The following is a 24304-nucleotide window of genomic DNA, read 5'->3' as shown; positions in this document are numbered from 1 at the left end:
GAAAAGCCAAACCCTGAGGCATCACTTTCCACCTTTATTTATTGTAAACATCTACTAAGAATAGGTATTTACTAACAGATAAGTATCTAACAATAGTAACCAACTATCAGTAGAAACATCACTAATAAACATCTAACAGCAGACAATCATCCAACAGTAAATAAATATCTAACCCTAGATAAATATCAAATAACAGTAAATATCCCAATTCCTCACATTTTAGGGAAAACTTAGTCACATTCCCAGCACTGCCCATGTGCCCAGATTCCCCATCCACAGGGTGTTAAACCCCTCTGGGAATGGGCACAAACTTTCCCAGGAAAGACTTTTCCCAACATCCAACCTAAACCTTCCCTGGAACAACTCTGAGCAGTGTTTTTGCTTAAGGGGCTCAAATGGTTGGTGTGTTATGAGAGTTATGTGTCAGTTACACAGGGATTACTTGGGAATTACACGGGAATTGCATGTGGGTTCCTTGCAAGTTACAGATGAGTTACATGGAAATTACATGGGAATTACATGGGAATTACATGTTGGTTCCTTGAGTGTTGCACACGAGTTACATGGAAATTATATGGGAATTACTTGGGAGATTAATGGGAGGTTTTTTTGCAATGGCCTCAAATGGTTGTTTTATGTGGAGAGTTAGGTGAGAATCGCTAGTGACTTCCTTGCAAGCTGCACATGGGAATTAATTGGGAATTACTTGGGATCTTGGGATTTACATGGGAGTTACTTGAGAGATTAATGGCAATCCCTTCTTTTGCCGAAAGCTCAAACAGTTGTTTGGTCTGGACAGTAACATGAGAGTTACTTGTGAGCTCCCTGTGAGTTACACAGAAGTTACTTGGGAGGTTAATGGCAAGCCTTTTTTTTGCCAGTGAGAACAATGGTTTTTTGCCTTGAGAGGTAACTCTGTTAACTTGTTAACACATGAGTTACATGGGAATTGATTTTTTTCTGCCAAGGGCGTGGCTTGCCACGGGAGTTAAATGTGAGTTACACAAGAGTTACACAGGAGTTACTTGTGACTTACCCCGGCTGTTGCCAAAGGCCCCGGAGGGTTGGATTGTCACGTGTATTCCACGTGAATTCGATGTCAATTCCATGTGAATTCCACATAAATTCCATGCGAACTCCACAGGAGTTGCCGTTGCTTGGCCAGGAGCGCAGGTGATTTATTTATCGATTTATTTATCTATTTATTTATCTCTCTGTCGGCCCGCGGAACCTCGCTCCCCTCACAAAATAACGACGCGGCTCCTTTAAGAAGCGCCCTCGCTCTGGCCCCGCCCCTTCAGCCCGCGGTGGGGGCGTGGCTTGGCGAGGAGAAAGGCGTCGGTGTTGATTGACAGCGCCGTTGCCCAATCAGATGTCAGAGAGCGAGACGGGGGCGGGGCTTCCGGCGGGGCGGCTGAGGCGGCGGCGCTCGGAGGGAGCGGGAGCGGGGCCGCCATGATCAAGAAGTTCGATAAAAAGGACGAGGAGTCCGGTACGGGGGGGCTGGGAGCGAGGGGAGCGGTGCTGGGGCGGCGAGGGGGCTGCGGAGACAGCGGGGGTGGAGGTGAGGGGGGCGCTGAGGTGAACGCGGGGTGGAGGTGAGGGAGCTGAGGGAGGTGCCGAGCTGAGGGAGGTGCTGAGCTGAGGGGATGCTCAGGGAGGTGCTGAGCTGAGGGAGGTGCTGAGCCGAGGGGATGCTCAGGGAGGTGCTGAGCTCAGGGAGGTGCTGAGCCGAGGGGATGCTCAGGGAGGGGCTGAGCTGAGGGGATGCTGAGGGAGGTGCTGAGCTCAGGGAAATGCTGAGGTGAAATAGAATTCCCAGAGCAGCCGTGGCTGCCCCTGGATCCCTGACGGTGTCCCAGGCCAGGCCGGAGCGAGCTGGGACAGTGGCAGGTGTCCCTGCTGGTGCCAGCCGGTGGAAGTGAGCGATCCTTAGGTCTCCTTCCAGCCCGTGCCATGCTTCTGTCATCTCTCGTCTCACAGCTCCTGGGGTATTTGTGTCTCAGCTGCAAGGACTGACTGACAAAGGATTTCTCTCCTCTGGTGACAAATCCCAAGGAGCTGGGGTCTGTTTGCTCTCCCTTTTTGGACAGCTGATTTTTAGAGAGGATTTTATCCCTGTCTGCTCAGTGCAGATGTTTCATCCCTCAAAAAAAAGAGGAGGGGGTTGATTACATGTATTTATATTTATATAATAAACCCTATATAGTGCCCTAACCCTGAATGCTGAGCTGATGCATGCAAAGAACAGAAACTTCTCTTTTTTGTCATTTAGTCACCAAGGCTGGACAGAACTTGGAACACCCTGGTCTTGGGTTTTGGGTTTTTTTCCTATTTTTGTTAAAGTTGGGATTGAAGTGTTAGAGATGGAATTTAGGTTTCGATGTTTGTTATTTTTAATTTATAATATAAGTTGTGAGTTTTATAGTATTTTATTAATAAGTTATTAAAAGGTTAATTATTTGTTGTATAATATTTTTTGTATTTCTTGTTTTTTTAAGGTTAAACTATTTAATTAAGAAATATTTAAATTATTTTTACTTTTAACTTAATAACTAATAATTTGGAGTTTGTAATGTGGACTTTTTTGTTTAATTACAAAACATTGCATAAACTTATGAAGAAGAAGGTAGAGAAGAAGGATTAGTTACTGTTCTAAAATAGTTTTTTTGTTTCATATATATTATTATATTTTAAAACTTTAAACTCTAAGTTTCTTACTTATTGATATTACATACTTCTGATTAAACTATCCACTTGTGCTCTTAGTGTTATTAATGAATTTTGGAAATTTTCTCTGTGGTTTTAGGTTAAATCTAGAGCTGTCCTGGGGGTTAGAGTTTGTGAGCACAGGAAGTTTAGAATTCTCAGTCTCTGTGACTCCAGCACCTGGGGCAGGGGGAGGTGTCCCTGGGAAGTGCCTTCCACAGGGCTGGAGGTTCAATCCAGTTTCCCACAGCAACCGATGCTGCTCTGAGCTCCAAACGAGCCCGGCTGCGCTCGAGTTGGTTTCATTTTCAATTTCCTTCTGCTTGGGCTGTGAGAACTGGGGAATAAATGACCTGGAAATGAGGAGTTCCTGCTTGGGAGGAGAGGACCAGGAGCAGAAGTGAGGCTCTGGGGGGGTTTATGTGGCTGAAAAGTGGTTTCAGTTCTGTTTCATGTCCAGGGCAGCAGCTCTGGTGTTGAAGCCTTCAGTGCTTTTGGTGCCTGAAGGAATAAAATCAGGTGGGTTAGGAAAGTGGGAAAATAAATAGTTTTATGTAAAGGCCATTTAGATATCAAAAATATCAGGTATATAAAAGGTATTAAAGGTATTTCAAATAGCAAACCATTTTCTTCTTCCTCTCCTTCTTTTTTTTATTTTATTTTTTACCTTTATTCTTTCTGTAACTCTGAATATATCACTTAAGAAAGTGGATTCAAAGCTGTGGATGGCCAACATCAGTCATTCAAAGAGAAATGTCACTGTTTTCAGATGGTTTGGTGAATTTTTGGGGCTGTTGCTGCATGCTCAGACCTGTTGAGGTGTGTGAGTAATTCATTTCCACAACTGAGAGGTCTCTTTTTCCTCAGGGAGTGGCTCCAATCCTTTCCAGCATCTGGAGAAGAGTGCTGTGCTGCAGGAGGTAGGGACAGTCACAGGATGATGCTGTGCAGTTCATGAGTTTCTCCTTCCTTGTGGGGAAATGTGGATGGCTAAATTCATAGAATTAATTGAAAACCACACAAAGTGTAAATAAACTAATTTTATCTACAGTTAATGAGGGGGTTTTTTAGGGTAATTAGGTGACACGTGGCTTCTGCCTCCCATATGGATATGTGGCATCTCAGGGTGCTCTTCTGAAGAAAAAATGTTTTATTTTGAGGCATTTTTGCCAGTTCCAGATGGCAAATTGAGTTGTTTGTGCTTTGTTCATATTGCTGCAAATGAAAGATGCAAGAACACATTCTCTGAGACTCATATTTAATACAAATAAAAATTACAAGCTGCTTGGCTGGAAACAGATTCATTGAATTTTGAGCACATTCTCTGAGACTCATATTTAATACAAATAAAAATTACAAGCTGCTCAGCTGGAAACAGATTCATTGAATTTTGATGTTGAAAGAGAAATAATTAGTGTTGGGATCTATTCAAGCAGAATTTGTTTCATTTCCAGGCACGGCTCTTCAATGAGACCCCAATAAACCCACGAAGATGCCTCCACATCCTTACCAAGATCCTGTACCTGCTGAACCAGGTAACTGGTAGGATTTTTCTTCATCCAGAATGAATTTGAATCATATTTGAGTGGGAAATATTTCATATTTTTAGTGGGAAAGAGGTTTTTCAAAGGGAAAGCTCCCTGGGAAACTTCCATCCCTGTGGAGGGCACTTAGAGTGGAGAGGATTGTGGATTCCCTGGGAAGGAAGGGATGGTTTGTTCCAGGAGAAAGTCTCCAAGGAGAGGTTCCTGGTGTGTGGGAGGGCATTAGGAAAGGAGCTGGATAATTCCTGCTTTTCCTCTCTGCCTGTTCCAGGGGGAACACTTCGGAACCACGGAAGCCACGGAAGCTTTTTTTGCCATGACCAGATTGTTTCAGTCTAACGATGTAAGGACCTGGTGCTTTGCCTCTCCTGCTCCTGCCAAACTTGGGGCTGGGGCTGTGGGGGGCCAGCCCTGCCCAGGAGGAGCTCTGCAGGCAGCTCCTGCTTTGGGAATGAAGGAGTGCATAATAACCTGTGCTTGTTCTGTGGGCTGGGCTGGGGGTGGAGGTGGGCTCTGAGTTAATTCCTGCTCTAAAAGTGGGGTAATGACAAAGCCTGAGTTTACAAATCAGCAGCACTTGGTGGGTGTTGCTTCCCCTTGCAAGTCACAATCTTGCTTAATTGCAAATAGAATTCTAAAACTGCCTGCAGATCAAAGTTCTGATCCTCAGGACGTGGATCAGCCTTGATCTCATTGAGGCAAGGGATGAGAACACCCTAAAATCCATAGAATGGTTTGGGAATTGAGTTTGGGAATTCAGCTTTGGCCTCAGCAGAGTGTAAAGTCCTTCTGTGATCTCCTCTGCAGAGTGTGAGAGCTCCTAGCAGTGTGTTTCATGGCATGGGGCTCATTCATTTTAATTAACAAGGGTTTGCTCGTTAGAGATTTGTCCAAGGAAGGTGTAGCTGTTCCAAGATGTCATGACATTTTTGGGAGTACAGTGTGTTTGAAGTGTTTCTCGTATCCACATTTAAAAAGTAAAGGGTTTTTTTAAAATATAAAGTTAATTGTTTTCAAACTTAATGTCAACACTCCACGTTTCCTTTTTTTTAACAATAACAAAGTTATTTTCAAAGCTTTTAACTGATAATTGTGAGACTTCCGAGTACAGATATGCTGCATCACTTCTTTGATAATTATAATGAGTTTTTGTGTTAGTTCTTATCATTTTACATAATGCTGATGTCTTCCTTCTCTGATTTGTTTGATATCAGGGACTTTGGCTCTTATCCAGGGATCAAATGTAGTTCTACACTTTTAACTTTGAATTGAAAACAATGTGTTTTGTTTAAAACTTTTTTTTTTTTTTTTTAATAAGCTTTTAAAAGTGAACATTTATCTTTTGAAAAGATAAATGCTCATTTATCTTTTAAAACTTCTAATTACCATAGAGTTTAATCTTTTTGTTCACATTTCCACAGCAAACCCTCAGAAGAATGTGTTACCTCACAATCAAAGAGATGGCCAATATCTCTGAGGATGTCATCATTGTCACCAGCAGGTGGGACACTCTCCAGGACCCGGGAAAAAGGGTTTTGCCCTCTGGAAAGGGGCTGCCCCTGCCTGCCTTTGGCTGAGCTGCTACAGTGTTGAGGTTTTATAAGGACACAGCAGTTCAGTGATACACAGTTTGTGCCTCCCGCTGAAATGTTATTTTGTTCCCATTCTCTGGGACAATTCAGTTTATCAAATGGTTGTTATTTTGTTTTCCTGTGCTTTAGGGTGTTGGGGGTTTTTTAATTCCGGTTTGTCAGAGCTTAGGCTGTGACTTTGCAGTCAGAGCAATTAAAAGCAGAGTAAAGCCCAGTTCATTCTGAACTGAACTCTTAATTTTTTAAGAGTGAACTCTAAATTTTTTGACTTCAAAAATAGATGTTGCAGCTGTTGCAAGAGCAAAAATTGCATCCGTTGTTGGATTGCTGAACAGCTTTAGAAATATATAAAATAAGCCAAAGTAAACTTTGCTCACTATTTCTAAATCAAAATTCCATGTGGAACAAGCAGCAGCTTGGTTCATTCTCCAAGAAAGAGAATGAGCCAAACAAAGCAGGCCATGGCACAGCAATGCAAGGGGCTGTGCATTTATAGCTCAGGTTTTGATTGATGAATTTCAAATTAAGCTGATTATGAGGAGGCTGCTCCTCAGCAGAGCTAGAGCAGCTAAGTGAGGTGAATGTCCCCCAAGCCCTGGGAATGGGGGTGTTCAGGAAATGCTCACAGGATGTTTTGGTGCTTTCAGTCTGACCAAAGACATGACAGGAAAGGAGGATGTCTATCGAGGCCCAGCCATCCGAGCTCTGTGCAGGATCACTGATGTGAGTACAGACTGGGCCACTGGGCACAGCTGAGTGGCTTGGAAATCCCAAAACTGCCCTTGCAGGGTGCATTTGACAGCAGTGCTGGAACTGCAGCTTTATGGAGGGCTCCTCAGTGCCCTGTGCAATTCTCAGCAGCTCTGGGATGCTGGAGCACTGGGAATGTGCAGCTGGAAGGGTTGGGAGCTCCAGTTTCCATCTGGGTCTGCTTTGCTTGATGCCCTGTGCACTGGCAGGAGCTCTGTGGAGCTGGAGCACTGGGAATGTGCACTTGGAAGGGTTGGGAGCTTCAGTTTCTCTCTGAGATTGGTCTTCTTGATTCCCACTGCAATTTCCAGGAGCTCTGTGACAGTGGAGCACTGGGAATGTGCTGCTGGAAGGAAGTTCCATTTTCTGTGGGAGACTGCTCTGCTTGATGTCCTGTGCCATTTCCAGGAGCTCTGCAGTTGGCAGGAACACTGGGAATGTGCAGCTGGAAGATTTCCCCAGTTTCTATCTGAGATTTGTCTTCTTGATGCCCAGTGCAATTTCCAGGAGCTCTGTGACACTGGAGCACTGGGACTGTGCAGCTGGAAGGGTTGGGAGGGAGCTCCAGTTTTTATCTGGGATTGCTCTGATCTGTGCCCTGTGCGATTTCCAAAAGAAATGTGGGGCTGGAGCACTGGGAATGTGCAGCTGCAATGTTTAGAAGCTGCAGTTTCTGATCTGGGATTGCTCTGATCTGTGCCCTGTGCAGTTTCCAGGAGCTCTGTGGGGCTGGAGCACTGGGAATGTGCAGCTGCAATGTTTAGAAGCTCCAGTTTCTATCTGAGATTGCTCTGATCTGTGTCCTGTGCAGTTTCCAGGAGCTCTGTGGGACTGGAGTGCTGTGTTTAGAAGCTCCAGTTTCTTGTCTGGGGTTGCTCTGATCTGTGCCCTGTGCAGTTTCCAGGAGCCCTGTGGGACTGGAGCACTGGGAATGTGCAGCTGCAATGTTTAGAAGCTGCAGTTTCTATCTGAGATTGCCCTGATCTGTGCCCTGTGCAGTTTCCAGGAGCTCTGTGGGACTGGAGCACTGGGAATGTGCAGCTGCAATGTTTGGAAGCTCCAGTTTCTGATCTGGGATTGCTCTGATCTGTGCCCTGTGCAGTTTCCAGGAGCTCTGGGACTGGAGCACTGTGTTTAGAAGCTGCAGTTTCTGATCTGGGGTTGCTCTGATCTGTGCCCTGTGCAGTTTCCAGGAGCTCTGTGGGACTGGAGCACTGTGTTTAGAAGCTCCAGTTTCTGATCTGGGGTTGCTCAGCCGGTGACTTTGTCCCTGACCCTTCAGGACCAAGCAGCTCAAACCCACATCTACCTTGCAGAATTAAGATTTTTGCTGAGGGTCCTTTGAATGTGGATTTTTGCTTTCTGCTGCTTTTATCCTCTTCTTCCAAAGCACCCACACTTCCCTCTTCCCTGTTTTGCCCTTGCCAGGGTACAATGCTCCAAGCCATTGAGAGGTACATGAAACAGGCCATTGTGGACAAAGTCCCTGGCGTGTCCAGCTCTGCACTGGTGTCTTCCTTGGTAAGCAAAGCAGAAGATTTTTGTAAATATGGGGTTTTGTCAAGCTGGGAAGGTGACCCTGCTGTGTCTGTTTTGGTTTTTTCTCTGAGATGTCTCTTCATCTCACTGGAAAAATAAGAAAAAACAGAGTTCCTTTCTCTCTTCTAATTCCTTTCTTAACATTTGAGTACATCAATCATAATGATTTCTAGTGCAGTCTAGTGCAAAATGCTCAGCTTTCTGCAGTCAGTGTAAAACATGAATTTATCTGGGGAGGGGCTATGAAATCACCTGCTGAAACTGCAATTCAGGTTTATTTCTGCTAATAGACACCAGGAGGGCAAGATGAAGGAATCCACCCTTATTTCCTCTCCCTTTTTGAGGAGAAAAGGCTGGGAAAGGTCTCATGAGTGAATATTTTTGTTCATGGAAGTGGAGCATGGTAATTTGAGACTGAGCTGGAGGGAAATGCACAGTTTACAGGGGTGTAGGATAAAGAGTGGCTGTGAAACTCTGTGAGCTTGTCTCCAATCTCAATTCTTTTGCAGCACATGATGAAGATCAGTTATGATGTGGTCAAAAGGTGGATCAATGAAGCTCAGGAAGCAGCTTCCAGTGACAACATCATGGTACAGGTGTGTTTGGGGTGGCTGTCCCTAAAAATGCTGGGGGAGCTTAGTGGCATTCTGAGAGTTCTGAAAAAAAACTTCAGAAAAAAATCTTTTTTCTTTTCTTTAGTCTTTTAAAAGCAAGGATTGGTATTTTTGGGAAACAACTGGACAGTTTCAAAAAATTAATGACTTTTTCCATGATGCCAGGACAAGATTGTTAATTAAGAGCTGGCTCTGGAGTTCTCTTCCCTTTTTCCTCCTAAATTTCTAGGAGCTGGAATGCTGCTGCCTGTCCCACAGTGCTTCTTGCAGAAGGGATTTGAATCTGAGTGCTCAAAAAGTGGGAAATTATCTCACTGCTTCCCAATGAGTCTCTCTTGGCCTTCAAAAAATCTGCCAGATGCAAAAGATGAACCAAATATCAGCAAGATCTCCACAAGAGTAAAATTTTTGTTCAGATATTCCAGACATTTGTGGAAATTGAATTGTTCTGAGTGTTCAGAATACGGAATTATTCTGTCTGTTATAGACTCATGATCAGAAAAATTGTGTAAAATCAGCTTTGTTCTTGCCCACTTAGCAGCTTCATTAAGCCTTGCAGTAAATCAGTTTTATGGGAGGTAAAAAACCCAAAATAACTTGGCAAGCAACTAAAAATGTCCTTTTGTGCTTCCATCAAAAAGGCCTCGAGGATTTTTGTGAGGTCAGCTGTCTTTTCAAGGCCTTGGGATATCCTGGATGTGGAGTTCATTAAAAATGCAGGAATTACTGTGCAAAGGGGAAACCTTTGAAGTTATGAGATTTAATGGGGGGCAAAAAGGAAATCAATTAACTTTGTGGCTCTTTGGATCTTCAGGAATAGTTGAGAGTGGCCAGAAAGGGCAAGGAAACGTTGCAGATCTTTGCAACTTGTCAGGAATCTCAGCTCAGTTGAGGTTAGAAGGTATTTCTGCCAGGAAAGAGCAATAATTACCCCTCTTTTGGTGTTTTAATGTGGATTTTCCAGCTGTACTCAGTGCCTGCCCCTCTGTTTCCCATCCCATAGTATCATGCTTTGGGGCTGCTCTATCACCTTAGGAAAAACGACCGCCTGGCTGTGTCCAAGATGCTGAATAAATTCACCAAATCTGGCCTGAAATCCCAGTTTGCCTACTGCATGCTGATCAGGATTGCCAGCAAACTCCTCAGGGAGTCTGAAGAGGGGTAAGTAAGAGGCAGGATTGAAACCACAGCAATTCATTAAGGTTTGGAAACAGCTGTGGCTTTTTTTTAGTGTTTGTGGAAATCTCCACAGAGACTGAACTGTAGTGCTGGGATAATGCAGGCACTTATCTTAAAGGGGTTTCCCAGCCTGAAAGATCATGGGATTGTTGTGTTTGTAGCCATGAAAGTTTTGGACTTGATCTTAAAGGGGATTTTCCAACCTAAAAGACCCTGAGATTGTTGTGTTTGTAGCCTTGAAAACCTTGGACTTGATCTTAAATGGGTTTTCCCAACCTGAAAGATCCTGGGATTGTTGTGTCTGTAGCCACAAATGTCTTGGATTCAAAGGGATTTTTCCAACCTGAAAGATCCTGGGGTTGTGTTTGTAGCCTTGAAAGCCTTGGACTTGATCTTAAGGGATTTTTCCAGCCTGAAATCTTGGGATTCTTCTTCTGTAGCCATGAAAGTTTTGGACTCAATCTTAAATGGGTTTTTCCAGCATAAAAGATCTTGGGATTGTCGTATTTGTAGCCATGAAAGGCTGGAAAAACCCTTTGAATCCAAGACTAAAAGGTCCTGGGATTGTTGTTTGTAGCCTTGAAAGCCTTGGACTTGATCTTAAGGGGGTTTTCCAGCCTGAAATCCTGGGATTCTTCTTTTGTAGCCATGAAAGTCATGGACCTGACCTTAAATGGGTTTTTCCAACTTAAAAGATCCTGGGATTGTTGTGTGTGTAGCCATAAAGGCTTGGACTCGATCTTAAAGGGATTTTTCCAGCCTAAAATCCTGGGATTCTTCTTTTGTAACCATCAAAGTTTTGGACTGAGTCTTAAATGGTTTTTTTTCAACCTAAAAGATCCTGGTATTGTTGGGTCTGTGGCCATGAAAGTTTTGGACTCAATCTTAAAGGGTTTTTCCAGCCTAAAATCCTGGGATTGTTGTGTTTGTAGGCACGAAAGTCCCCTGTTTGACTTCATTGAGAGCTGCCTGAGGAACAAGCACGAGATGGTGATTTATGAGGCTGCCTCTGCCATCATCCACCTGCCAAACTGCACTGCCAGGGAGCTGGCACCTGCTGTGTCAGGTTGGTCACAGCCCTTTGTACTCCTGAAACAGCTGAAATAAAGAAATTTAGAGAAAATCCAGCAGAATTATAACAGCCAAACCCTGATTTTCTGGTAACTTGGGGTTAAAAGCCCTTTAACCCGAAGTTCAAGGGCTTTTGGATGAGATCCCTTTTCCCTTTTCCATCCAGAGGTTTAGATAAATGGCATTAGAGGTGGCATGGGGCAATGCTTTTCTTGGTCCAGCTGCAAAATTTGGGATGGGAGGGAATCATGGAATGGTTGGGGTTGGAAGGGACCTTAAAGATCACCCAATGCCACAGCAGGGACACCTTCCCCTATCCCAGTGTGCTCCAAGCCCTGTCCAGCCTGACCTTGGTCATTTCCAGGGATGGAACAGCCACAGGTTCTCTGGGAAAACTCTCCTCCAGCTGGAATATGGAACTGGAATGTAGAGACAGCCGAGCCAGCCGCTGTTACTGGCAGTGGGATAAAAGCCAGCAGTTTATTTCTGACCTGTGCGCTAAATTATGCATGGACTGCAGGAATATTCAGCAGTGTGTAGCTGGAGATATGTTAGACTTTCTACTCTATTTCCTCTCTCTGAAAGAGGCCATATCTTTGGTTTTGGTTGGTTTTTATTTTTCCTTTTCCAGTGTTGCAGCTTTTCTGCAGTTCTCCCAAACCTGTCCTGCGCTACGCAGCCGTGCGGACCCTCAATAAAGTGAGTGCTTCAAAACCCCCAAACAAACTTCATTCTCTGAGAGCAGAGCCAGCCAGCAGGGCCTAATGATGTGTGTGTTAGCCCAAGCAGAGCAGCTGCCCATGGGATGCCTTTATTTGGAATTATTCCATGCTGGAGAACTGGCTTTTCCATGCCAGATCTCCTGGTGGCACAGAAATCTTTCCTGCATTCAGGCTGGGTTTGCTCATTTTGGGACCGTGGGGATAGAACAAGTGCAGTTTGATAATCTGTGAGCTTTCAGCTGCAATCCTGGATATTTAATGTAACAAAATCCACTTGAAGAAGATTCTGATTTCAGAGCTGCACAACACAACAGCAAAAATGTGAGACTCAAACCCATGAGCTGTAACTTTAAATCCATTAAAACACTGCCACCAAAGCCCCTGAGCTCTGCTTGCATCCAGTGCTTTGAACTGCAGGATGCTACACCTCCCACATAACTGTGGAATTGCATTCCTTGCAGGTAGCCATGAAACATCCATCTGCAGTCACTGCCTGCAACCTGGACCTGGAGAACCTCATCACAGACTCCAACAGGAGCATCGCCACGCTGGCCATCACCACGCTGCTCAAGACGGGCAGCGAGAGCAGCGTGGACAGGCTCATGAAACAGATCTCCTCCTTCGTGTCAGAAATCTCAGATGAGTTTAAGGTGTGGCATTGGAGGCCTCTGCTCTTTCCAGCTGCAGGTTTTTCTCCCATTCTTGTTTTTTTTGGGTTTTTTAATGAAACTTTTCCTGTTTGTTAATGCTTCGGTGCTTTAGTCTGGCAGGGCAAAATTCGGAATTTCCTTTCCAGCTTAATTATCTTTGTATGCCTTCCTCCCACCCCTCCAAGGAAAGAAAGATATCATTTGATGGATTCCTGGCTCCTGTGCAATATCCTGCAAATCTTGGGCTTCCTTCTGGTTGTTTTAGGGAGGAGGAAAGATTTTAAGTGAGTTTATATCACATCAGTCTTGATGCATAATTAGGAAACTGTTAATCATGAATTTAAGTTTTATTGTGACTAAGCTGGTAAGAAATTGGTGCATAGTTTGGGAACTGTTAATTATGATTTTCTATTTAATTTGTAAGTTTTATAGTGACTAAGCTGGTAAGAAATAGGTTCAGGATGGTTCATTTGTACCTGTTACATCACGAGGAGCACAGCTCTGCAAAATCAGTGTGCTTCAGCTGGTCTTCAGCCCTTGTTTTTATGAGAAAAATAAGTATCAGACAAGTTTGAAATTGCAAAGAGTTTTAATGATAGAACATGACAAATTAAAATTGGATAAGGGGGGGAAGAAGGAAGGACTTTGAGTTAACACATTCCACCCTAAATTCCAATTTTTTTAGCAGAGCCAGGCTTTGCACACCCTGGCACACACCCTAAGAATCCACCACGTGGTTTTTATCCTTGTGCATGGATTGAATCACTCAAGGTGACCAGCTGAGCCGAAAGCTGGTGTGTTTCCCAGGGAAAGGAGCCCTGACCCACATCCTTCTGTGTCCCTGCAGGTTGTGGTCGTGCAGGCCATCAGTGCCCTGTGCCAGAAGTACCCTCGGAAGCACAGCGTGATGATGACCTTCCTCTCCAACATGCTCAGGGATGATGTACGTGGGGCACTTGCTCTGGGGAGGGGCTCTGGCAGGATTTTGGCAGATTTGGACCTGCTTGGTGATGGGAAGGGTCTCTTCTGTCAGTGGGTGCACAGGGAGATGGGGCTGGGTGGTTGCAGCTCCTGGTGGGTCAGACCTGCATGAAATGCTTGGGAATTGGTGATGCCTTGGAGTGGCTCCCTAGAGCAGGGGCTGGACAGAGTTAAGGGAGTAAAATAGGGATTTGTTAAAGACCTTCAGTAGGTACAGAGGCTGCCTAGAGCAGAGGCTGGATAGTGTCAAAGTGGTAAAGTAGGGATTTATCAAAGGTCTTCACAGGACACACCTTGGGCAGTGCAAGAGCCCAGCCAGGGCTGCACCCAAGATGGATCCAAGATGGACTCTGAGTCAAGAGTTTCACACTTTTATAAGCTTTGCTCCATTTCCACACTGGGGTCCATTGTCCAATTCCAGGTCATGCAGTCCCATCCTCCCAGATTGCTCTCCTCAGTTCCCTGCTGTTTGCACTTTGTGGGCCTGAAGCTGCCCAAAACCCGAGGGGCTGGAAAAGGATTGCTCTGTCTGACTGAGCTGTGAGGAGACCTTGCTGGCACTTTATATGAAGTTCAGGGTCACACTCTAATGCAGCACAGAATCTGGAAAAGATGAAATATAAAACTTAAGGCATCACAACTTGGGCAGTCAAAAGCCTCCAAGGGGTTACACCCAGGGTGGATGATGGTCAAAAGTTTTTCAGACAATTACAAGTTTGGTTCATTTACATATGGGGATTAATCCTCCAATTACAGTTTCAGGTAATGAAGTCCTGTACCCACAGTTTGATCCCCCCCAAAGTCACTTTTATTTATACTTTTCAGGGCCTGAGGCTGTAAGGTGTCCTTGAGTTTCAGGCCTGGAGGGATTGTTTTGTTTGACCAAAATGTGAGGACAGTAACTAACACTCTGTATGGAGTTTGGAGGTATACCCTAAAGCAGTACAGGATTTGAAAAACATAAAAGCTAAAATCCTAATGCAGAGGATGCTCACAGGGCTGGGAATGCCCTGTGAGGTCATCCAGTCCATTATTTTCCCCCAGTTTGTACAAATGATTGTTTTCTCCATGGGAGGCAGTCCGTGAAGCATGAAGGAGCTGAGCATGGCTCCAGCCCAGGCCTCACTGTCCCTGATTTCCCTTTGCCAGGGTGGCTTTGAGTACAAGAGAGCCATTGTGGATTGCATCATCAGCATCATCGAGGAGAACCCCGAGAGCAAGGAGGCAGGCCTGGCTCACCTGTGCGAGTTCATCGAGGACTGCGAGCACACCGTGCTGGCCACCAAGATCCTGCACCTGCTGGGCAAGGAGGGCCCCAGGACCCCCTCCCCCTCCAAGTACATCCGCTTCATCTTCAACAGGGTGGTGCTGGAGAATGAGGCTGTCAGGGCTGGTGAGTGCAGCTCCAGGCCTGCCCTTCTGGCTCAGCCTGGAAAGGAAATTCGAGATAATGTTAGGAAGGTGTCCTGGTTTAGGGTAAATTTGGGAGAAACCCCTTTGAAAGTTTTCTCAAAAACTCCTTTGAGAGAGGGGAACCAGGCTGTGAGGGCTGGTGAGTGCAGCTCCAGGCCTGCGCTTCTGGCTCAGCCTGGAAAGGAAATTCGAGATAATGTTAGGAATGTGTCCTGGTTTAGGGTAAATTTGGGAGAAAACCTCCAAAGGGGTTTCTCAAAAACTCCTTTGAGAGAGGGGAACGAGGCTGTGAGGGCTGGTGAGTGCAGCTCCAGGCCTGCAGTTCTGCCTCCTTGCCTTTTCCTCAGCCTGGAAATGAAATTCGAGATAATTGTAGTAAGGTGTCTGGTGTTAGGGCAAATTTGGCAGAAATTCCAAAGGGATTCCTCTAGAATCTCCAAAAGGGTTTCTCTGAAAAGCAGATTCAAGCAACCCCACACCGTGCTGGGCACCAAGATCCTGCCCCTGCTGGGTAAGAGGGCCCCATAGTGGTGAATGAGGTTGTGAGAATTCCAGGCCTGCAATTCTGCCTCCTTGCCTTTTCCTCAAACTGGAAAGGAACTTGGAGATAATTGTAGTGAGGAGGTATTTTGGTTGAGGGTAAATTGGGAGAAAACCTTCAAAAGGGTTTCTCTAGAAAGCAGATTCAAGCAGCCCCACACTGTGCTGGCCAAGCAGGGCCCCAGGGTGGTGCTGGAGAAGGAGACTGTGAGGGCTGGTGAGTGCAGCTCCAGACTTGCAGTTCTGCCTCATTGCCTTTTCTCAACCTGGAAATGAAATTTGAGATAATTATAGTAAGGAGGTGTCTTGGTTTAGGGTAAATCAGGGAGAAAACCTTGAAAGGGGTTTCTCAAAAACCCTTTGAGAGAGGAGAATGAGGCTGTGAGGGCTGGTGAGTGCAGCTCCAGACCTGCAGTTCTGCCTCCTTGTGTTTTCCTCCAACTGGAAAGGAACTTCAAGATAATTGTATTAAGGTATCTTGGAAATTTGGGAGAAAACCTTCCAAGGGGTTTCTCTAAAAAGCAGATTCAAGCAGCCCCACCCTGTGCTGGCCAGCAAGATCCTGCCCCTGCTGGCCAAGCAGGGCCCCAGGGTGGTGCTGGGGAACCAGGCTGTGAGGGCTGTGAGAATTCCAGACCTGCAGTTCTGGCTCCTTGCCTTTTCCTCAGCCTGGAAATGAAACTCGAGATAATTTTAGAAAGGTGTCCTGGTTTAGGGTAAATCTGGGAGAAAACCTCCAAAGGGGTTTCTCAAAAACCCCTTTGAGAGAGGGGAACGAGGCTGTGAGGGCTGGTGAGTGCAGCTCCAGACCTGCACTTCTGCCTCCTTGCCTCTTTGTTAGAATCCCACATCCAAAGAACTCCCAGAACTTTGGGGCTGTAAGCCAAAGCTTAGAATTAAACATGAGATTTGATCTGAGACCTTAGAATAAACTTCCAAACTTAAGTGCTAAAAGTGAGAATGTGGATTATAGTTTAGAGCAGAGACATGTTAAGCTAAGTAAGCTAAGTAAAGTAGAGTTTTAAAGGTTAAGATATAGAAAAAATAAAAGTAGTTACAGAGATAAAGAGTTTAGAATGCAATACTGTAAATTTGTGTGTCATAAAACAATTAACTAAAAATACTTACACTATAACATAAATCCATAAAACAAAATATTTAAAGATTAGGTCAAAAACATAAATATCCTTATTAACAGTGTTTTATTAGTCAATAAATCCTTAAAAAGTCTTATAACTAAGAATCTTGTAGCTTTCTAAACCATACTATAACAATATAAACCAAATTTTTTCCTTCTTACCTATGTTAAAAATATACCAGATCATCAAAAACAATTCAAAAATCCCATCTCAAATTCCTTCCAAAGTAAATTATCACACCTTTTTCTCAACCTGGAAATGAAATTTGAGGTAATTGTAGTAAGGAGTTGTCCTGATTTAGGACCAATTTGGGAGAAAACCTGCAAAGGGGTTTCTCTAGAAGCAGATTGAAGCAGCCTCTCCCCCAGCTGGTTTTCAGAGCTGTTGAGTTGATCTTGATCACAGAACTGTTTCCATGTGGAAATACAGAATAGTTGAGCTTTCCATATCATTGCAAGGTTTGTGGTGTGGAAGTGAAGAGCTGTGCCAGTTGGGAATTCAGGACTGTGAGGATGTGTTTGTGCAGAACCTGGGCTGCTCTGACACCTCCCTGTTCTCTCTGCAGCTGCTGTCAGTGCTTTGGCCAAGTTTGGGGCCCAGAATGAGAATCTGCTTCCCAGCATCCTGGTGCTGCTGCAGAGGTGAGGGGCTGCCTGGCCTGGGGGGACACTGATGGCTGCAAGCAAGGTCACAGCAGCTGCCACGGGCTCTGAGGCTGGCAGTCCAGCTGGGCAGTGGGAAAATGCTCCTGCCACCTTTCCTGCCTGGCTGGGGGGAGCAGAGCACTGCTGGAGGAAGGGAGATGGAGGGAAGGATCACAAGGAAGTGAAGGATGGGATTACTCCTGGAAACATGTGATGGTAATTTGGTTGAGGGGGGTAATAAATCAGAGTCATTGACTGCTTTGGCTTGGGAGAGCTTGAAATTCATCCTGTGCCATGGCAGGGCTCCTTCCACTGTGCCAGGGTGCTCCAAGCCCCATCCAGCCTGGCCTTGGATCTTCCAGGGATCCAGGGGCAGCTGCCAAGGCCTCCCCATCCTCACAGACAGGAATTTCTTCCTTACATCCAACCTAAATCTCTTTTAGTTTGAAGTTGTTCCCCCTTGTCCTATCAATATTTGCCCATATAAAAAGTCAGCTTCCCCCTACAGAGCTTTTCTATATGTGAGCATTTTTAACAGCCCTTGAAGCAAGAAAATTCCTGTCCAGGTTACTCAGAAATAACATTTGTGTTTCCAGAGTTGGATGTTCCCTCACATTCAGGTCTCTTCTTAAGAAATGCGTTAATGATTTAATTGAAATTACACCAACTCCTCTGTTGTACAAACTGCTTTTGCACAATTTGAAAATCCCTCTGGCTGTCCCTGCAGTATCAAAGGCAGTTTTCTCAGTGCCATTTTTAGCTCAGCTCTCTGGTGGCCAGAGCTGGCTGACCCTGTCCCCTTGTCCCCAAACAGGTGCATGATGGACAGCGACGACGAAGTCAGGGACAGGGCAACGTTCTACCTGAACGTCCTGCAGCAGAGACAGCTGGCCCTGAACGCTGCCTACATCTTTAATGGTCAGTGAGAGAAAGGAACCACTCAGAGCTGTTGATTCAAGTGGTTTTTCTGGCATTAGCACTTCCCTGCCAAGTGCTTGTGCTGAGAGTGGAAGATTTAGCAATCTAAACCTGTCCAACCTGGCCTTGGGCACTTGCAGGGATCCAGGGGCAGCCCCAGCTGCTCTGGAAATCATAAATCATCTAAATCTGGGAAATGGAGCCAGGAGTATGACCTGGGCTGTCATTCCTTGGTTTTTGCTCTATCTTTTCCACTCCAAAACCAGGATGAGGGTTGGTTATAAAAGCACTTTGTGATTGAAAATTCACGTGAGCAAAGGATTTCATTAATCCATGTCAAGTTCTTGGGAATGAACTGTTTAGACTTGGCAACTTTGTGTCATCTTCAGAGCAGCTTTTTTCCTGCTTTGCCTGTTTTGTGTTTCCTGTGGCTCAGCAGAGCCTGGGGCAGTTCCAGCTCTCAGAACTGAATTTTCTGCCTTTCTTCTCTGCAGGGCTGACAGTCTCTGTTCCTGGGATGGAGAAGGCCCTGCACCAGTACACACTGGAGCCCTCAGAGAAACCCTTTGACATGAAAACAGTTCCCCTGGCCACAGCCCCCATCTTTGAGCAGAAAGCAGGTAACACCCAGACTGAGGCAAGGCTCAGGGCCTTGGGGCTGCTCATCTTGTTAGCAGGGACAAATCTGTGCAGAATCAGCATTTATTGGTTCACAGCCTTTGGCAAAGGCCATTCCAGGAGCTCTCAGTCACTTCTCTGGCTTTCTTCCATGGCCTTGCACAATTCTTGAGCATCTTCACTTAGCACAACCAACTTTGGAGGTTTTTTTTTTCCTGGCTTTTCAGGGTTAAGGTGTGGTTTATTCCTCATAACTCAGCCTTACTTTCTCTACTTTCAATTCAGTATTTCCACACCAAAAAAAAAAAAAAAAAAAAAAGATACTTCAGTGTGTGAGGAGGCAGGCTGGTTTGCAGCAGAATGTGAGAAACAAACAGGGAATGTAATAAATATAAGGAATATTTAGTGGAGATTTACTGGCATTTAAACCTCCTGCATGGTTTAGTTGAGGCAGAGCACAAAGGCTTTGCTTTTTTTTCTCCACAGAGATTGCCCTGGTGACCAGCAAACCTGAGAAAGTGGCTCCTTCACGCCAGAATATCTTTCAAGGTAGGAGAGACCTGTGGCTGTCCAGAGCTGCAGGCTGCCCCTGCATCCCTGGAATGTCCCAGGCCAGGCTGGACACTGGGGCTGGAGCAGCCTGGGACAGTGGGAGGTGTCCAGAGAGTGGAACTGAATTATCCTGTCACTTCCAACCCAAACCATTCTGGGAGTCTCTGAAGTGCTGAATGAGGGCAGGACCAGAGCCTGTCCCTGCTGATCCTCTTTTCTTCCCTGCACAGAACAACTGGCAGCCATCCCAGAGTTTAAGGGCCTGGGTCCCTTGTTCAAATCCTCAGAGCCAGTGCAGCTCACAGAAGCAGAAACAGAGTATTTTGTTTGCTGCATCAAACACGTGTTCCCAGCCCACATCGTTTTCCAGGTGAGAGAACCCAGCCCCTTCTCCCAGGGCCCAGCAGGATTTGGCAGAATTGATCAAAACAGGGAATTTGCTGCAGGCCATGGAGGATTTTAGCTGGTTTGGTGGGGAGGGAACTCTGGGTGAGGAAGTGTTTGCAAATGCCTTTCCCTGTTTGCTGCTGCAGTTTGACTGCACAAACACCTTGAATGATCAGCTCCTGGAGAGAGTGACAGTGCAGATGGAGCCATCAGATGGTTATGATGTGATCTGCTGCATCCCAGCTCCCAGCCTGGCCTACAACCAGCCTGGCATGTGCTACACCCTGGTCAGGATCCCCCAGGACGACCCCACTGCAGGTGAGAAATTGTGAGAAATTGTGCCCCACAAAGCCCTCAAATGAAGGGTTTGGGGAATGCCAGGAGTGGGGTCTGGCTCATCCTGAGCTCCTTGGATGTTTTTTTTTTTCTGTGTGTGGTGGTTTTAGTTTGAACTGGGTGGAAATACTAATTTTGTGTAGTGGCTTTGGTCTGTTAATTTGAGATTTTGTTAATTTTGAGATATTTTTGGTTAATGTATTAGGGAGTGTGGTGGGTTTGGTGTTGGCTAATTATGAATGTATTTACTTGTGAGATAGGATTAGGAGGAAGGTAAACCAGGTTTAAAATTTTAAAAGGGTGTAAAGAAAAATTTATTAACAGTAAAGAGTAAAAATAATTAGAATAAAAATTTTAGATTATTTTTTTTACATGTACAACTTCTCAGTAGTTCCACAAACTCTGTTACACAAAACCTCTTACATCACTTCCTTAGATACCTCCTGTACAAAACCATCACACTGTCTCTCAAGGGCTGCTTTTCAGCTAAATAATTGTTATAAGTCAGTTGGATGAGTAAAAATGGGATGTTAAAGAGGATTGCAGAGCACACAGGTAATGGAAGCTTGGATTTCTGCCTGGAATCGGTGAAAGGAACACCTTGAAAACCTTGGATGTTTTGTGGTGTTTAAGAACAGAACCACTAAAAGGAAAATGCAGATAGAATAAAAATATTCCTAATTGGAGGCTTTATTTAGTGGACTAATTAATTTTTTCCTCTCTTTAGAGAATCAGAAACTACTACAAAATATAGGAATGAGATTTTCTTGGACATGAAACTTCCCTTTCTTTTCTTACTCTCACTTAGACACCACTGGCTGTGCAGTTATTTAACGTGACTTATCAATGGAGGGGATTTTGAAGTTATTTTAATACCAGGGAAGATTAGAACTAATCTGAATTTGCTGAACTGTTGGTTTGGATATTCCATTTGTCAGAAACCCTCATGGAATTTTTCCTGGTGGCTGCTGCTGGATTTCATGGCAGCATTTGGAATCAGTGATTTGTTACCTCTGGAACTCTCCTGAGCTCCTCCTTTGGCCTTTATTTTAAAATCAAAGGCAAAATGATATTCAAGTGCTCTGTCCTGGCCACATCTGTATTCCTGGGGCAGAACTGATGGATCTTGCAGTGTCTGTGTGGGAGGAGAGGGCTCCAGCAGAGGGCTGTTCCCCAGCCATCCAGGATTTGTGTCTCTTCCCAGTGGCTTGCACCTTCAGCTGCACCATGAAGTTCACGGTGCGGGACTGCGACCCCAGCACGGGGGTGCCCGAGGAGGATGGCTATGAGGATGAGTATGTGGTGAGTGCAGCATTTGTTCCCTGTTCCCCATTCTCACTCAGCTGGGAGAAATGGGACTATTGGGTCAAGTTTCCTCTCAATCCTGAAACCAGTGCCTGAAACAGCAAAATATCCTAAAATGTCATTTGTAGATCCTTCCCCAAAGCTTCACTTCTGTCCAAGTTTCAGTGCCCTGTGGAGTGGAATTTGTGGGGACAGAGAAGAGGGAAGGAAGAAATAACTTCCATTGTCTGTTTGCAGAATTGTGCTGCAGTCTTTCCACCTCAGACATTTGGATTTTTGTTCATTAATAAGGATACAGTCAGATTTCAGGAAGTATTGGAGGAAATAAAGGCTCCTTCTGGAGAGAGCTGGGGGTGCTCACCTGGAGAAGGGAAGGCTGCAGGGAGAGCTTCCAGCACATTCCAGGGCCTGCAGGGGCTCCAGGAGAGCTGCAGAGGGACTGGGGACAAGGCCTGCAGGGACAGCACCCAGGGAATGGCTCCCACTGCCAGAGGGCAGCCATGGATGGGATCTTGGCAATGAGGAATTCCTGCCTGGGCTGGGATTGCCAGAGCAGCTGGGGCTGCCCCTGCATCCCTGCAGTGTCCCAGGCCAGGCTGGGCACTGGGGCTGGAGCAGCCTGGGACAGGGGGAGGTGTCCCTGCCATGACAGGGCTGGCACTGGATCATCTTCAAGACCCTTCCAACCCCAAGCATCCTGGAATTCCATGGATTTGAGGAATCTATGGAAGAAGCACAGGAGGGGCTGTAAAGGCTTTGACCCATCAAGTGATGCCCTCATTTTCTGCTCTCCTTTAGTCCCACAGATGTTTTGTGTAAAAATTGTTAAGGGTTATAGATGAATAAATCAATACTATTTATTTATTCATCATAAATACCATTTCCCCTCTTAAATCAATACTATTTCCCCATGAATAACCATAAATACTATTTCCACTCTTCTTAGAAGCTATTATTATATGGTTCTCCTGGAATTAAAACCAGGCATGGCAGAATGCTGTGGGCTCTCTTTCCCTTTCCAAGGTGAGGATCATTTCCATAACTGGCCTGAAAATTTCCTTTTTTTTTCCTCCCAGTTGGAAGACTTGGAGGTGACAGTGTCTGATCATCTCCAGAAGGTTTTAAAGCCCAACTTTGCAGCTGCCTGGGAGGAGGTGGGAGATGACTTTGAGAAAGAAGAAACCTTTGCACTCAGCTCCATCAAAACCCTGGATGGTGAGATAATCCCTCACTTATTGATCACCCACCTGCCAGGCTGGGGTTTTATTCAGTGTAATAAATAATTACCTGGAATGATTTTCTTCTTCAATCTCTGAATGCAGAGGCTGTCAATAACATCATCAAGTTCCTGGGCATGCAGCCCTGTGAGAGGTCAGATAAAGTGCCAGAAAACAAAAATTCTCACACCCTCTACTTGGCTGGTAAGTGTTCCTGCTGCTGAATTTCATGTTTCCATGTCCCCACAGATTTTTCTAAATGAAGGGAAATGGTTTAGGAGATCCTGCTGCTATTTTGTTTTTTTTTTTTTTTCTCTGTAGAAAGAGGTTTTTTTTCTCTCAAGTGACCCTGTGTGTTGAATGCAGCTGGTCCTAACTTGGAGACCTCTGTCTTGGATGTGCTCAGGCCAAGCTCTGGGAATGGGGGAGTTCCACCTGTGGGAAGGGTGGAGAATCTCTGATTTGGGAGCTTCCAGAGCAGACAGAATTGAATCCCTTAATGCCTGAGCTTATCTCAGAAGGCTGATTCTGGGAGTGTCTTGTTTTCAAGTTCCTGTAGCTAAAGACACCTCCTGAGTTGCCCTCCAGCACCCACAACTTCTCCTGGAACCATGGAATGGTTTAGGTGGGAAAAGCCCTCTGAGGTCATTGAGTCCAACCATTCCCAGCACTGCCAAGGCCACCACTGACCCTGTCCCCAAGTGCCATGTCCAGGTGGCTTTGAAATCCCTCAGGGATGAGGACTGCACCCCTGCCCTGGGCAGCTGTGCCAGTGCCTGACCACCCTTTCCATGGAGGAATTGTCCCAAAATCCCCCCAGCCCCTGCCCTGGCCCAGCCCGAGGCCGTTCCCTCTGCTCCTGTCCCTGTTCCCTGGAGCACAGCCCGACCCCCCCAGCTGTCCCCTCCTGGCAGGGACTTGTGCAGAGCCACAAGGGCCCCCTGAGCCTCCTTTGCTCCAGGCTCAGCCCCTTCCCAGCTCCCTCAGCCCCTCCTGGTTCCCCAGACCCTTCCCAGCTCCCTCAGCCCCTCCTGGTTCCCCAGCCCCTTCCCAGCTCCCTCAGCCCCTCCTGGTTCCCCAGACCCTTCCCAGCTCCCTCAGCCCCTCCTGGTTCCCCAGACCCTTCCCAGCTCCCTCAGCCCCTCCTGGTTCCCCAGACCCTTCCCAGCTCCCTCAGCCCCTTCTGGTTCCCCAGTCCCTTCCCAGCTCCCTCAGCCTCTCCAGACCCTTCCCCAGCTCTGTTCCCTTCTCTGGACACGCTCCAGCCCCTCCAGGGCTCTCCTGCCCAGAGCTGTCCCCAGGATTCCAGGGTGTCCCTCAGGGGACAGTCCCTGCCCTGTGGCTGTGCCCACACTGGGGCTGGCACAGCCCAGGTGCCATTGGCCTCTTGTGCACCTGGGGCTGTGCAGCCACTGTCACCAGCACCCCCAGAGCCTGTCCCAGCCTTCCAGCCTGGAGCATTCCATGGGCATGTGAGCCACGTGCAGACCCTGGCTGAAGACTAAACCTGCCCTGGGTCAGGACTGGGTCCCTGAGCCTGTCCCAAGTGACCTCTCTGTGTTGCTTTGTCCCAGGTGTGTACAGAGGTGGCTGTGATGTGCTGGTCAGGTCCAGGCTGGCCCTTGGGGACGGTGTGACCATGCAGGTGACAGTGAGGAGCAAGGACGAGGCGGCCGTCGATGTCATCCTGGCGTCTGTGGGCTGAGGGTGGCAGCAGTGAGGCTGGCACTGCCCCTTTGTCCTGCTCTCCTTCTGCATGGGGTTTTTATTCTCTGTTTGGCAAACCTTTTCTATGCTGTCCAGTAGTGGCTGGCTGGTACTGAGCCATCCCCACGTCCCTTCCCTCGTTGTCACACCACTCCCACCTAACTTATGGCAACTCAA

The 24304-nt window shown here is 46.2% G+C and overlaps 1 protein-coding gene across 1 annotated transcript; it reads left to right on the top strand.

Annotated features, from left to right (window-relative positions):
- The first annotated feature begins 1397 nt into the window (after nt 1–1397).
- On the top strand, nt 1398–24214 carry COPG2 (COPI coat complex subunit gamma 2). Its single transcript, XM_084206712.1, has 24 exons — nt 1398–1492; nt 3577–3629; nt 4164–4244; nt 4525–4596; nt 5675–5754; nt 6493–6568; nt 8024–8116; nt 8644–8730; nt 9752–9909; nt 10860–10993; nt 11630–11697; nt 12182–12370; nt 13218–13313; nt 14501–14744; nt 17009–17084; nt 17902–18005; nt 18500–18625; nt 19110–19172; nt 19406–19545; nt 19709–19880; nt 21103–21200; nt 22280–22418; nt 22526–22624; nt 23995–24214. The coding sequence occupies exons 1-24, from the start codon at nt 1456–1458 to the stop codon at nt 24123–24125; spliced, it is 2616 nt and encodes an 871-aa protein (XP_084062838.1). The 5' UTR covers nt 1398–1455; the 3' UTR covers nt 24126–24214.
- The last annotated feature ends 90 nt before the right edge of the window (nt 24215–24304 follow it).

This window comes from Fringilla coelebs, assembly GCF_963513975.1.
Source record: "Fringilla coelebs genome assembly, chromosome: 5".
Classification (NCBI taxonomy): domain Eukaryota; kingdom Metazoa; phylum Chordata; class Aves; order Passeriformes; family Fringillidae; genus Fringilla; species Fringilla coelebs.
This window is presented reverse-complemented; position numbering and strand designations above follow the sequence as displayed.

What these genes read in the sequence shown, in the direction of transcription:
- COPG2 (XM_084206712.1), top strand. Translation starts at nt 1,456, where the DNA reads ATGATCAAGAAGTTCGATAAAAAGGACGAGGAGTCCG. An exon ending in CTCTGTGCAGGATCACTGAT is followed by an intron (nt 6,569 to 8,023) that starts GTGAGTACAGAC and finishes TGCCCTTGCCAG; the next exon opens with GGTACAATGCTCCAAGCCAT. An exon ending in CGCTGCCTACATCTTTAATG is followed by an intron (nt 18,006 to 18,499) that starts GTCAGTGAGAGA and finishes TCTTCTCTGCAG; the next exon opens with GGCTGACAGTCTCTGTTCCT.